The sequence below is a fragment of the Strongylocentrotus purpuratus genome, unplaced genomic scaffold, assembly GCF_000002235.5.
Source record: "Strongylocentrotus purpuratus isolate Spur 01 unplaced genomic scaffold, Spur_5.0 spur5_scaffold_10, whole genome shotgun sequence".
Lineage (NCBI taxonomy): Eukaryota > Metazoa > Echinodermata > Echinoidea > Camarodonta > Strongylocentrotidae > Strongylocentrotus > Strongylocentrotus purpuratus.
Window position 1 is genome coordinate 4,591,698 of NW_022145595.1, and position 14,748 is coordinate 4,606,445.

General features: G+C 37.7%; 2 protein-coding genes across 2 annotated transcripts in view; both read right to left on the reverse strand.

Annotated features, from left to right (window-relative positions):
• Nucleotides 1–14,748, reverse strand: part of LOC589503 (hypoxia-inducible factor 1-alpha inhibitor) — a 41,213-nt gene continuing 26,465 nt past the window's right edge. Inside the window, exon 8 of the mRNA XM_030979265.1 lies at nucleotides 1–4,194. Within this exon, the coding sequence (XP_030835125.1) occupies nucleotides 4,120–4,194 (75 nt within the window). The 3' untranslated portion in view covers nucleotides 1–4,119. The remainder of the gene's footprint in view (nucleotides 4,195–14,748) is intronic.
• On the reverse strand, nucleotides 7,398–13,746 carry LOC105443326. The gene is made up of 2 exons (XM_011676369.2): nucleotides 9,488–13,746; nucleotides 7,398–9,411 (listed from the first exon to the last, which is right to left on the reverse strand). Exon 2 carries the CDS (start codon nucleotides 9,380–9,382, stop codon nucleotides 8,435–8,437), a length of 948 nt encoding a protein of 315 aa, XP_011674671.2. The 5' UTR covers nucleotides 9,383–9,411; nucleotides 9,488–13,746; the 3' UTR covers nucleotides 7,398–8,434.

The following is a 14,748-nucleotide window of genomic DNA, read 5'->3' on the forward strand; positions in this document are numbered from 1 at the left end:
TGACTTTGGCATGACAAAGAAGAAATATTTATTTCTCATGATATAAATAAAAAATAATCTGTATATCATCACAATCATATGTATCTCCATTACAAAAGATTAGAAACAAAAATGAACACCGATTTCATTTGTCACTGTATGCAGCAAATATATACACTGTTCGAAACTCTACACTTTACACTACACATTTCGCTCTGCGTATATAAGTAAATAAAAAAACCTTCAGATAAGGTTCTCTCTCAAGTATACTACAAGTATCTACATTACCGGTAATTAAGGGCTCATTCAGATATGCCGCGGCAAAACCGCTGCGTTTTTTATGACGTGAAGTAAAATACGCTGCATATTGCTGCATCTTATAGCACAGAGCTTAGTGAATACGTGAAAGTCCACTGTTGCGTGCAGGTGCATTCACATATGTTTTTTTTTTAAACTGCCCTGGCTTATTGGAGGCAGTTTACTGTGCCATATGTGAACAAACCTTCAAAGTCAACTATGCGAGAAATAATATGCATTTAAGGAAAGGAAAGAAGAAAAACATAAGAATGTGAACATTTTCATATTCTGCAAAGAATCTGATACAGGGTTTCTTGCATAGAAGTGGTGATTAAACATTATTTATTAAATAAGCTCATTGTGCCGAGTTGATTTTATAACTTGGGTTCCCTCTATACATAGGTAAATGAATTTCATGAAAACAGTCAAGCATCAAGTAAAATAGCTCCAAGAACGATTCTTCATGCATTGTCAAACGACATGTATACATCAGCATTGTCAAATATTTTCACAAAACTTAAGACATTAACTGTGAAAAAAGAATGGGAGACAGCTGTATATTCTACATTCATACAATATTTGTTCAACAAGAATCAATGTTCTTTTAATATGACAAGATTATTGGTTTTTCATAACTCACATCATGTTTTAAAGTGTGTTCACATATGGCATGGGAAACGTGGCCATTTTGTTCATAACGACCGTGATACACAGTGTAAATTAGGCTTGTTCATATGATGAAACCTCAGCATTGTTTCATAATACGCTTCACATTCTATAACACAGAGCTCAATCAATATGCACAAGTCTGTCTGTCGCTATTCATTTATGCCTAAAACAAGCCTAGGGCAAGCTTACAGGTTGTCAAGAACAACCCTTTTTTTAAAGTATGGTATGCATACTGTTTGAATATGTTAGTGAAAATATCTATAGCAATATCATATGTCGGTAAAGAAATCGTTCTCAGATTATGTGATATGTCATTGTCATTGTTTGCATATGTGTATTTCAAAAGGTGACATGCAAAGCTACTAATAGGCTATTTTTGTAATGAAACCAGTTTAATGCATACGTTTTTGTTAAGTTCCTGTGATCATGTTGATAAGAAAGACCTTCAACAGTTATGAAAAATACATGTACCATGTCAATTTCAGTTGCTTTAATAGTTTGTTCTTTCCTTCAATAAAAGCCATTAAATATCAGAATGTGCCTGCCCATCACCATTTAAAAAAATCTAGCAACTAAAACCCAACGATTTTGCAACAATTTTCCAGCAGCAAGACACATTTTGGCAAACTTACTTCACTAAAAACTAACAATTTCTACTGCTCTTAGTCACGCGAATCGAACATTTCTTTCCATTTTACTGAGCTAGAACATTAAATGTACACTAAAATCAAGATAAGAAAGTTCTGTAAAATAATAGATTCCTGACAGTTTCTGACTCTTGTGGAAACGACTGCTAAAAAAACAAATTATCCAGAAATGTACACATGCTTACTTCAGACTTGATTAGAAGCCATTGCCCTCCTTGGTTTCTTTTACTTTCAAAATAAATTACCTGTTAATATTTTTCAGGTGTTCACTCTCAATTACCAGATACATAACCACAATACCTGTTTTAAGGATTCTTTTCACTTATGGCCAGTAAAAACAAATAAGGTAATGAAATCAGTACGTCATAATTTCCCTGTAATTTGGAACTCCATCCCCAAAGATATTTCTAATTGCAAGTCAATTAATTCCTTCAAAAAAAATTTTTAAGCAGTTTCTTTATCTCAAATATGTATAGTTACTAATATCTTATGTTTTTATTTATTTTATATCTTTTTTGTTTGTTTTAATCTTTGCTTTACATTATGCTATGAATGCTTTGGAAACTATGCTTGTACAAGGCCTAAGGGCTTTATTTATGTAGTTCCCCATTTCATTTCTAAATTTGTTCATGAATAATTTTGTATCTTTTGTATCAATGTAATTTTTAATCGAGAATGAAATAAATGCAAATTCAATTCAATTCAATTCAAAGACAAAAAAAAGGAGGATTCTGTTCCTTTTGGTAAAGTATAGAATATATTTTATTTTTCCTTTTCTTTTTGTTGTTGCTTGAGCTATGTTGGGACTTTCCAATGGAATAGTGGGATTCCCTCACAGTGATCTAGTATTGCTTTGTTGTTGTTATTATTGTTAACCTTTTTGCTGTTTTAAATAACTCTTTGAGAGCTTTCCAGGGCCCCACTTGCATTACTATATCTTTAAAATTTTAGTATACATAATTCAAGGTATCTTAATATACATATAAAATTGTTACACAAATGAACTTTTGGAACCTTACACAAGATGAAGAAATAGTTACAGTACTACAGATTACCGATATTTCGAAGGAGAACAGTCCAAGTGATAAAGAGTACATCCTCTACGTATTTCAGATATGACATGAATTTGGCTCGTAACAAACACACTCTACTAGACATAGAGACTCAATAACCAGAAAAAAGTAGGTACAAAGAAAAATGGAAGATTGATGTAACAATGAATACCCAAAACAATTATGCTTTATATATACAAGGGCATTTCCAGCTTTTAGTTTTCCTAATGAATTTGATATTGGAAATCAGATTTACGAAATGATTTTAGATTTCCTTTTATTTTTGCTCTGTCCTACATATTATGTATTCTTTGATACTACCTGTTAATCCTTTGCTTTATACGGGAACCGGGTGGTCTCTGTGTTAAGCCTATGGGACCTATAAAGTTCAGTAGTCAACGGGTTCAGACAGTATCTCAATGAAAATAATTTGAAGTGGGTTTGCAGCGGGGAAAATATATGAATGATTTGCTTCAGTAGCGAACAAGATCGAAAAACAAAACAAAAATATAGAAATGGCTCAAATCTCATTTGGTTCCCGTCCATCAATTTTTTTTTCTAGCAGCTGCTTACGGTTTAATCTCACATCTTACAATATTCATTTTTTAAATTGTTTCATTTGAAAACTACAAGTACCGGTTTTTGCCACAAAAGCTAGAAACTTTGGCAAATTATACGCGGCAGCCATTTTCACGGCAAGAAACTTTCACAATGCAGAATTCAGTGCCTGAATCTTATCCATAGGCAAAATTCACTAACCCTATTTTTGGTTTTACAGTACTCTATATATATATATACATTATATATTCTCAAAACTTCATGTCTTTCAGACTTTACACACAAACATTTCATGTCGCTGTAAATGATTTTAGGTGAGAACCCCTTAATGACTACATTACACCTTACCTACGCATGTAATAGCTTTTTAAGCATGTTTATAGTAAATATTTTTAAATCCCTCTCTTGCAGACAGAGACAGACATGACTTGCTCTTAGTTGAATATCAAAATCCACCTAGAGGATGGTCCACAAACTAAAATTCAAACATGTACAAAGTCCCTTGTGGCCAGGCTCCAAGGCTTGTTTAAGGGCTTTAAGGTTCTTGGATGCACTCTGGTGCAATCGGATCCAAAATTTGAAGCATTTCCAAAAACATTGTATGACTAATATTTCAGAAATAATTTTGGTTGACAACTAATATAAGGCTGTTCCTCATTTTCAAACCTGTACAATATCAATTCAAACCTGTCGCTGTTACATGTTTTAACCCCCTTGTGAACCACCTGGCATATATCAAGGTAGAATTTCCCATTTAAGCTTACCATCAATTTTTTTTGGGAATAATAATGGATTTCAATCACCAAAACTTCTTTCCTTGAATCAGAACTGATCAAACCTAGGCAGAGTTTTGATTGAGGTGGTCTATTGCTGGTAGTATTTGAATGGGCGTGTCTATGGGCATGTCTACCTGCATGCTAGCTTGAAGGGGGCATGGGGTCAGCGGGGAGGTCATAGCGACCATCGACGATGAGGTGAAAGAGCGATGCAACCTGTTGTAGTTGTAGAGAAAATGAAAGAGAAGATGCAGCATGTTATAAAGGATAAAGAGCAGCTATAAGAACCTGAGATTTAAAGGTAATACAAAGCCATGGGGTCATGAATTTGGTTCAAATGAACATATTAGAAGCATATGCAATCCTACAATATGCAATGATCGTTGTCGCGGTTGAAATCGAGTCTAAAGTTATGAAATTGTAAATACTAAACTCTTTATGTTGTATAGCTCCCTCTCAAGGTCAATTTATTAATTTAGCTATGAAACAATGTTTCTTGAATAAAATCGACCGATTGGCTAATCCCTAATCGAAAGTGGAAGTGTTTGAGGGGCTAAATTTTCTAGTGCTTATAATTCATCCACAGGGGCATCTAAATATATCAAAATTGTAAAGAATCACTATCCAGCCAATTTTCAAAATTTCCCAAAACTTTGTATTACCTTTAATCTGCTCATAAAATGCATAAAATTATATCCTTCTTTTTTTCATCAAAATCTTCATACTTATACCATCCATGACAAACATCTCATCATCATCAAAATTAAAACTGTAATTATATGTCTATATCATCACTTACAGTACACGCCGAAATTCTCCGCAACACGATTACACAATATATTTTTTGGATTACACGGTTTACACGATTCACCTGAATCGTGTAACTGTGCATTGGTGGGATGATTCGACCAAATGCAACAAACGTGTAACTGTGTAAACGTGTAACTGTGTAATCGTGTAAATTTACATGGTTGAAGACTGTCGCTCTGAATCGTGTAATCGTGTAAATAGTTATAATGGTTATAAGGGCATTGGTAGGATGATTCGACCAGCTGCAACAATCTGTAAATTGTGTCTTGCTTTCACCACTCGCTTAAACCAAGTAATTGCTTTTTACACCACTTGCCTACATCAGGTAATTTCTGTACTTTATATTCGTGTATAAACCTCATCACTTTCTACTAAACTGCACCATGAGACAAGGTAGGAAAACTTCAGAAAGAAGAAGACATGATAGATGAAAAGTACAGGAAAACAGATAGCTACGAGGAAAAGGGATCATATAAAAGAAAAATGAGGGTTGAAATGGCACGATAAAAATAAGAGGCACTTCTCGTACCTAAAGAGGGATAATACTTGATTGAGATTAAAAAGGACACTTATGAGAATGGAAAATGGACACTAATTGCAAAGGAAAATAGGAACTCGTCGAAGGAAAAGGGGCGCGTGTCAAAAAAAAAAAAATAATAAAAGTGTCAAAATGAAAGGGGCACTTATCCGAGTTGAAAAGGGGAAGGGGCACTTTTACAAATGAATACGGGCACTTGTCAAAGTAAAATGGGGACTTTTCCAACGTGTAAAGGGGCACTTTTTGGATTCTTGAAAAAAGTGGGGGGTGGGCACTGTACCGCTAGCAAAACGTAACGCAAAGCCAGTTGGCCATTCACTTAGGCGCCACGGATTTATTCAACTGGCATTCGGAATGCATCTGGAATGCATGTAGAACGCCCCATTCAGAATCTATTGTTCTGTTAATCCGCATTCCAGAATGTACCTAGAATGCGGTACTTAACGACTTAATTGGCGCAATCTGGGTGCATTCTGGAATGCTCCATGAATAGGCCATCCAAACAAAGGCGAGATTGATCGGCAGCGACTACCTTCTTGATATTGCGTGCCGGAATAGTTTCGATATAGAATGCACCATAAGAATTGATAGAAATCAACAGATATTTGATTGGTTTCGTTTTGTCTCTCCCGCGATCGGTCGCTCTTTGCATTTCTCGAGCGCAGGTGATAATGGACTTACTTTTATTTCTTTCCGACGGCTTAATTTTTGTCATAAACTCCGGTAACATCAGCGATATTTAATTGTTTTCGCTTCTAGCTCTCTTTCTCTCACTATTTATTTCTCAAGCGTCGGTGATATTGTAATTGATTTTCTTTCTTTTCTTCAGCTTATTAAACATGGTGAAAAGAGTAGAAGAAAGATTGAGAAAGAATGAAGACAGATTATTATGACATTCCCGCCAGGCCGCCACAAATATGACCTGAGTCGGCGCTCTCAGAACAAAGGCGCGTAACAGTGTCAAATATACGTGGTGTTTTGAAACGTTGGTGTTGATTGACACGATGCCTCATTAAAGATGGTAAAAAGAGTAGAAGAAAGATTGAGAAAGAATGAAGAAAATATTTTGCATGAAAATGCGGATGAATCTGAATGATCAAAATGAGAGGAAGAAAGAGGATGCAAGAGATGGTGGGTGTTGAAAGATCGGAGGACTAATGAAATGATACATATAGATAAAAAGCGAGAGTGGATATTTGTGGTGATTACCATCTTATTTTAAAATTTTTTGGGGGGCAGGGATGGGGGCAGGGATGGGGGCAGGGATGGGGGGTCCGTCTTTTTTTGGGCCAGGGAGGAAGCGGCCTGGCCCCGTTGTCCCCCCCCCCCTCTCCATGAAGTATGTTGTTTCATATAATCTTATTCCTAAACCGAGACAGACATAATTTTCTTTGTGGTCTGTACTTGGTGCGTATCATTTTTTAAAATTTGTTACATCACTTACCTCATCTATCCTCTCTATTTTTTAAATTCCTTCCCTTATAAATAATGATTTTTTTTGTGTGTGTGTGTGTGTGTTTTTTTCTTCAATTATAAATAAAATATGACTTACGGAATTTCATAAAAATTGTAGAGGGTGTGCTTATTTATAAATAAAATAATGACAGATTTATTATGACATTCCCGCCACTTCTATGTCGACGCTCTCAGAATAAAGGCGCGTAACAATGTACGCGTGTTTTAAACTTTGGTGTTGATTGACATGACCCCTCATTTTAGATAAGAAGGAGACAGTGTTGATTCGAGATTTGGATTTATTATTATTATCGAGATAGAGAGAGAGAGAGAGATTACAGGTGTAAATTGGCTGTATGTCTATAACAATTCTAAAATGTTGGATTATTAAGACACAAATGTTTTTGTCATCGGAAATAATTGCTCCTCACCATTGATCAGTCGCAACAACGACATTCAAATAATGACAGATTTATTATGACATTCCCTCCACATGTCGGCGCTTTCAGAACAGAGGCGTAACAATCGTTAATATCGCGGTCTGTTGGAACTTGTGTGTTGATTACAACATTTCCAAGATACAGCCATCAATCCAACTTTCAACTTCATTCGTGCCTTTTCATCGTACCCACAAAAAGATCAATAGACATATCAGAATCTCGATATTTAATTGCTTTCGCTTCTCTCTCTCTCTCATCACTGCCCCTATCTCGTTATCCTGTTATCCTTGTTATAACTCTCATTCTCATTGTGACATTACTAAAACAAAAAAGATTGAAACGCCAATGACAATATATTTTAATGGCATGCAAATCTACACAAATAGGATACATAGAACATTTAAAAAATGAATTCCTTGAATTGTCACAATGTTCCCCAAAAACGAACTGTTCAGTTTGAAAAAGATGTGTATATACATATCATATTTAATCTGAATAAAGACAGCCTATATCAATCAGTCCACCAATGAAATTAAAGTGGGAAAAAAAGATTTATTGAACTTGCTACTCAATGTTCCAAAAATACAAAATGGTATATGTATACCTGTATATCTGTCTAGCTGTAAAATATCATATTTAATAATTGAATAAATGTCAAAATGAATTTCTTGAATTTGCTACTCAATGAAGCAATGTCCCGAAAATGTATGTATGTATGTATGTATAACTGTAAAATATTATACATAATCAAAGAATAAATGTAATTAAAAAATGTAAAACAGCCAACCCATACCAATTAGTCCAACAAAGTGGTATTAATCATACAATAATCATACACGGATGTGGACTTTCAGACGATGGTAGTGTTGGTCCTTCTTACTGGTGTAGTCCACCATTGGAATTAAAGTGGGGAAAAAAGATTTCTTGAATATGCTACTCAATGAAGCAATGTCCCAAAAATTAAAAACGGTATATGTATACCTGTATATCTGTCTAGCTGTAAAATATCATATTTAATCAGTGAATAAATGTCAATATGAATTTCTTGAATTTGCTACTCAATGAAGCAATGTCCTGAAAATATGAAACTGTATACTTGTATGTATAACTGTATAATATCATACGTAATCAAAGAATAAATGTAATCAAAAAAGCGTTAAAACAGCCAACCTATACCAATCAGACAAACAAAGTGGTATTAATCATACAATAATCATACACGGATGTGGACTTTCAGACGATGGTCGTGTTGGTCCTTCTTACTGGTGTAGACGTATCGACAGCCCTCCTTGCAGCACCTGCCTAAGCCCTTCTCCTGGTATATTGGCATGTGTTCACAAGGTGAAACGTTGGAAGTGGAGGATAAAGCTTCTAAGAAAGTCTCAAAATGTCCTGGGTGATCCACTGATGGCTTAGGTGATGGAAACTTACGCATAATGGCCATGTCCTCAGCTGAAAGAGAGGGAGGATGATCCGCGCAATGACAACAGTCTGCTCCGTCACACTTAGCAAAAATAACTGTCCCGATCCGCTTGTCGATGTGCTTCGACATAAATGTGAACTCGGGATACAAATCACTCTGGCGCAGTTGCCTAGCGCTCTTGTTGATGGCAAGCTTAACTTTCCCATAATCCTGCCCATACGGATGAGGGGCCTCACCACTCGGCTCAACATGAACAGTCACACGCTGCCCGGCAAAACGTAAATTGCGCCAATAGATGTCTTTTACCTTAGCCATTGCTGAGTTGAATACCATACTTTCCTTATTCTGAAGTTCATCACCTGAAAGGCCTGGTTGCTTGTTTGGTGGTCTATCCTCGCCGGGAAGTGTTGTTGGTAGGTACACACTGGTGAGAGCACGGGTGCAGGGGGCCCATAAGTGCTCGATGGGGTTGAGTGCAGAATCTCCCGGCGCATAACAGGTGACGACCATGGCATCCAGATTCAGGTCACGGAAGAGTCGGGAATAGTAGAGCTCATTGATGCCATGGTTTGGATGAAAGTCAGGTCCACCATCTGCCAGCAGAAATAGGACGGATTTTGTTTGGTCCGGTGGGAGATTGAGTATGCAGTGATGAACGTCATTCATGTGGGTAGCGACACTGGTTGGGGACCTTGCACTGGTCCGGTGGGAGATTGAGTATGCAGTGATGAACGTCATTCATGTGGGTAGCGACACTGGTTGGGGACCTTGCACTGGTCCGGTGGGAGATTGAGTATGCAGTGATGAACGTCATTCATGTGGGTAGCGACACTGGTTGGGGACCTTGCACTTCGGAGGAAAACATCCGATGAGCCTTTTGTGGGTAACCTCAAAAAAGAAAACAAAAAGAAGAGAACGTAGAGAATAATTACATTTGGCCATATAAATAAAATAGTTATCAATACAATTGAAACAGTAATTATTTTTACGTACGTGATTGTTAAATCAAAAAAATGTGAACAAGTATTACATTTCCTGCAACATGTGAATCAGATGAAGAACATCTCTAATTGAACTTGGGACTTTATAATATCACATTATTGTGATGTCCAGAGGAGAGACAGAGAGAGACAGGAAGTAGGAAAGAAATTACTTGCACAACTGCTCTCTACCTAGAGTATCCAAAGGGTTGAACTAGGATGAAGCTCTAGGTAACCGGATGGGGTGATGGTGTATCCTGGATTCGGGAAGTCATGGTCCAGGTACTGCGGTGTGTCATCGGTGGGGTAGTAGCGGTTGATGTTGATCCGCCGATCAACAGAAAGAGTGCTGTCCCCGACCCTGAGCTTGTTCTTGTTGTCTGTTGAGAAGACTAGAGCTTGTGTAGGAGTAGGTAGCCGACCCTGGCCGAATAAAAGTGGCTGATCGTGTTCCCTTTCTTCGCAGAGTTGTCCTTGGCTGGAACCCTCGCAGGAATCAGTCGCTTGTAGTGGACTGCAGCCTTGACTCCTTTGTTCGGTGGCTGCATCAGGTGAGCAATAGTCCTTGAATCTGAAAAAACAAACAAATTAAGACAAATTAGGACATTAAATAATTGAACAGATGTTTTTTTAACTGTGTAACTGAACTGTGCGTCTTAATAATTTACGTAAGAATCGCGATTATTAAGTTCAAATGTATAGAGTTGGTTTGCTAAATACCTGCCTCTTGAAGCCGCAAAGAAAAATTAAAGAAAGGTTGCAGCAATAACCGCATCTTACCGGGAACCGTCGCAAGAAGATGCTCCTTCACCTCTGGTATCGACAACCCGCATGTCCCGACCTCCTCTTGTCTGCGACGATGTGCTCGAAAGCCGTTGCCATTGATGTAAGCCGTTGCTGTAGGCACAACCTCGGGAAGTCTTCGTGGACTGCTGGTCGACTGCGACAACTTCTTTTGATCTGTTGAACTTCGGTTTGGTTCTGGATTCTCCTCTTCTTCGGGCTCAGATCTAGCCATGAGAGATTGACTTGCGTTTCCTTGACGATACGCCGTTGTATACGAAACGATAAGATGATATGACGTCGGATAAATTGAGTGTGAGGTTCTGCTTGTCTTTCGCGATCGAATATACAAAACACAAATGAAACTTTGGTGCTTGTGTATCAGATTTTATACCCAACATCATTTAATAACCCGTCGATCCTATTACGTAATAGGATGATGATAAACAATTAATCGCGCAGTCTATTATTATTATAAGGCGCAGTAATTATGTCCGAATCGAGAAACAATAGCTGTTCGGCCAAACAATGAGCCAATGCGTCGAGGTAGCCTGGTTGAATGAATGGCTGTTTTCACACATCGCAAAGGCCTTTGTTTCGTTAGTCTGTCCAGGCCTGAGTCCGTCAACATTTATACAACGTTAAAACGACCCTTGTTTATATCTTTAGTCCTATATACAGCATTATTGGAATACCTGTTAAAAAAATATAACATAGTAACATTTGCCTTAATTATGTAAAACATGCAGCATCGTCCATCGATATTTTTTAGTTTCCTAGGGAACTTTAATTGACAGTCGTAATGGATAACACTAGGTTAGAACCGTGAAACTACAATACGTCCGGTAATATGAATCGTGATCTAAATATGGTACAGATAGCATAACAAAATATCGGCCTTTAGACTGATCCCACACCGTAATGTGCCCCTGTAAAGAAATACAGGATTCTCGAGCAGGGACATTTGATTAATTAGTCTGTGGGCACATACCCTATATCTTGAAACATAAACATATTCGATTATGACGGCCAATTTGTTTTTTCTATTTGCAGGGAGATGTGAGTTTCCCCTGGTCTACAGATGTTTTTTTTTTTTACACCTACAGTACATGACGTATTGCAGGCTCTTAAAAATCAGACTCTGTGTTATATTACGACTGACAAGGGCTTTTGTCTGCGAGCTAATTTTGATCGAGGTAGAGTAGAGAAGATAGAGAGAGATACGTGTATTGTAGACTTGAGTGAGACATCGGTTAAGTGTCTTTCTTTCTACAACAGCAAAGTGATAACAAATTAAACCCAGTCTATTCAAATTGTAAGGTGCACTAATTATGCCCGAATCAGGAAACAATAGACCTGTTCAGCCTACGCATTGGCTCCGGTGAATAGCGAAACAATGATCTCTACCCGGCTTTGAGTAGAGGGTGGGTGATTGAATGGCTGTTTTCACATCCCGCAAAGGCCTTTGTTTTGTTATTTGTTCTTGTTTATAGGATCGTTTTTCAAACTTCAGAAATGTTTTGCCCTGATTTTGTTTTGCTTTCCTTTAAAGAAAATTTTCAGCAGAGGGTTATATTGCCCATTTATTTTAATTAAGTTAAATTCATAAATGCCAAGTCATAGATGTTTCATATTCCCATCAATCTTTCGGGGGAAGGGGGAAGAAGGGGGGGGGGAGCATCGTCCATCGATATTTTTTGGTTTCCTATAGGGAACTTTAATTAACAGTCGTAATAACACTAGGTTAGAACGGTGAAATATGATGGTAACCACAAATATCCACTCTCGCTTTTTATCTTAATGTATTATTTCATTAGTCCTCCGATCTTTCAACACCCACCATCTCTTGCATCCTCTTTCTTCCTCTCATTTTGATCATTCAGATTCATCCGCATTTTCATGCAAAATATTTTCTTCATTCTTTCTCAATCTTTCTTCTACTCTTTTTACCATCTTTAATGAGGCATCATGTCAATCAACACCAACATTTCAAAACACCGCGTCTATTTGACACTGGTACGCGCCTTTGTTCTGAGAGCGCCGACTCAGGACATATTTGTGGCGGCCTGATGCAATTTCATAATAAATCTGTCTTCATTCTTTCACAATCTTTCTTCTACTCTTTTCACCATCTTTAATAAGCCGAAAAAAAGAAAGAAAATCAATTACAATATCACCGACGCTTGAAAAAGAAAAAGTGAGAGAGAGAGAGAATTAACAGTACATGACGTATTACAGTCTCTTAAATCAGACTCTGTGTTATAAATTACGACTAACAAGGGCTTTTGTCTGCGAGCTAATTTTGATAGTTAGAGTAGAGAAGATAGAGAGAGAGATACGTGTATTGTAGACTTGAGTGAGACATAATTTGTTTTGTTGTTGTAAACTTTCAATAATATCGGTTGCGTGTCTTTCTTTCTATAGCTAAACAATTACCTCTACCCGGCTTATCATCAAGGGTGGGTGATTGAATGCCCCGCAAAGGCCTTTGTTGCATTATCTGTTCTTGTTTATCGGATCGTTTTTCAAACTTACATGAATGTTTTCCTGGATTTTTGTTTGCGTTCCTTTAAAGCAAATTTCCACCACAGTGTTGAATTGCCCATTTATTTAAATTAAGTACAATTTAGAAATGCCAAGTCTCAGATGTTTAATATTCCTATCAAGAAATAATGCCAACTCTTATTCATTTTCAAAAAAATAATACATCATGAAGCGCTGTAAAAAATGTCCATTAATATTCTTCTTATTCTATATTTTTGTTATTATTATCTTTATTAATATTCTTCTTTTCATTATTACATGCAAGGGACATGCAAGGAGTACAAAGCTTCGAAGAGAGTAAAACATACAAATAGAGTTAAAGCGAGAATAGTTTACCAATGGCTGAACTATCAAAATGATTTGGCCCAGTCTTCGTAAAGTTACAAGCACTGTACACAGAAAGATGTATATGGGACTACGCATCTCTCACATACCAATAGGGCCACACCCGACGAAGCCGGACCAGCCGACCCCTACCAAGCCGGAAGAGCCGCACCCGACCAAGCCGGACCAGCAGACCCCTACCAAGCTGGACCAGCCGACCCCTACCAAGCCGGAAGAGCCGCACCCTACCAAGCTGGACCAGCCGACCCCTACCAAGCCGGAAGAGCAGCACCCTACCAAGCTGGACCAGCCGACCCCTACCAAGCCGGAAGAGCCGCACCCTACCAAGCTGGACCAGCCGACCCCGACCAAGCCGGACCAGCGGACCCCTACCAAGACGGAAGAGCCGCACCCGACCAAGCCGGACCAGCCGACCCCTACCAAGCCGGACCAGCTGACCCCTACCAAGCCGGAAGACCCGCACCCGACCAAGCCGGACCAGTCGCACCCGACCAACCCGAGGCCACCAACCAACAACCAATCCATGTCGCCATCGGCGACCGCCAACCGGTCTTCGCTACCATCCTCCGAAAACCAATCCCTGTCAACGCCCTCGAAGCCACCCTCGGACGACCAATCTATGCCGAGGCCGTACAACCAATCAACGACGATCAATTGGACTGTGAAGACGAGCCCGAGTACCAAACCTAGGATTGGCAATAGGTAATGTAATATTTTATTAATTTTAATCTTGTTTTTATAATGGAATTTGATTGTGATAATAAATTAGTTAGAATGTGCTGCTTGTCGTTATTATTTTGAATACGAGTGTTGTGAATTGAATGTTTGTCGCGCGTCAGTTTGAAAGAGGGTCTAATTTAATCTTGTTTTAATAATGGAATTTGATTATTGTCATAATAAATTAGTTAGACTGTGTCTGCTTGTCTTTATTATTTCCGTCGATGTTGAATACGAGTGTTGTGAATTGAATGTTTGTCACGCGTCAGTTTGTAAGAGGGTCTAAACGTGAGTAGGTAATGTGATATTTTTATATTTATTTAATTCATTGGTTTTTAAATAAATAAGTAAGAACGTGTCTGTATGTCTCCATTTATTCAGTCGATATTGATTACGATTATTATGAATCGAAAATTAGTTGGCGTGAATTTGAAAGAGAGTTTAACGTGAGTAAGTAATGTTATATTTTCGTTTAGTTCATTGAAATGCATAGTAAAAACGTGTCTGTTTGTCTCCATTTATTCCGTCGATATTGAGTAAGAGTATCATGAATCGAAAGTTAGTTGGAGTGAGTTTGAAAGAGGATCTAACGAGAGTTGGTAATGTTATATTTATATTTATATGAATTTATATGAATTGATAGTTTGTCGCGCGTGAGCTTGAAAGAGAATTTTCATATTCCAACACTACAGTATGTCAGCAGAAAATTTGAAAATACAAACAATTTATTATTTA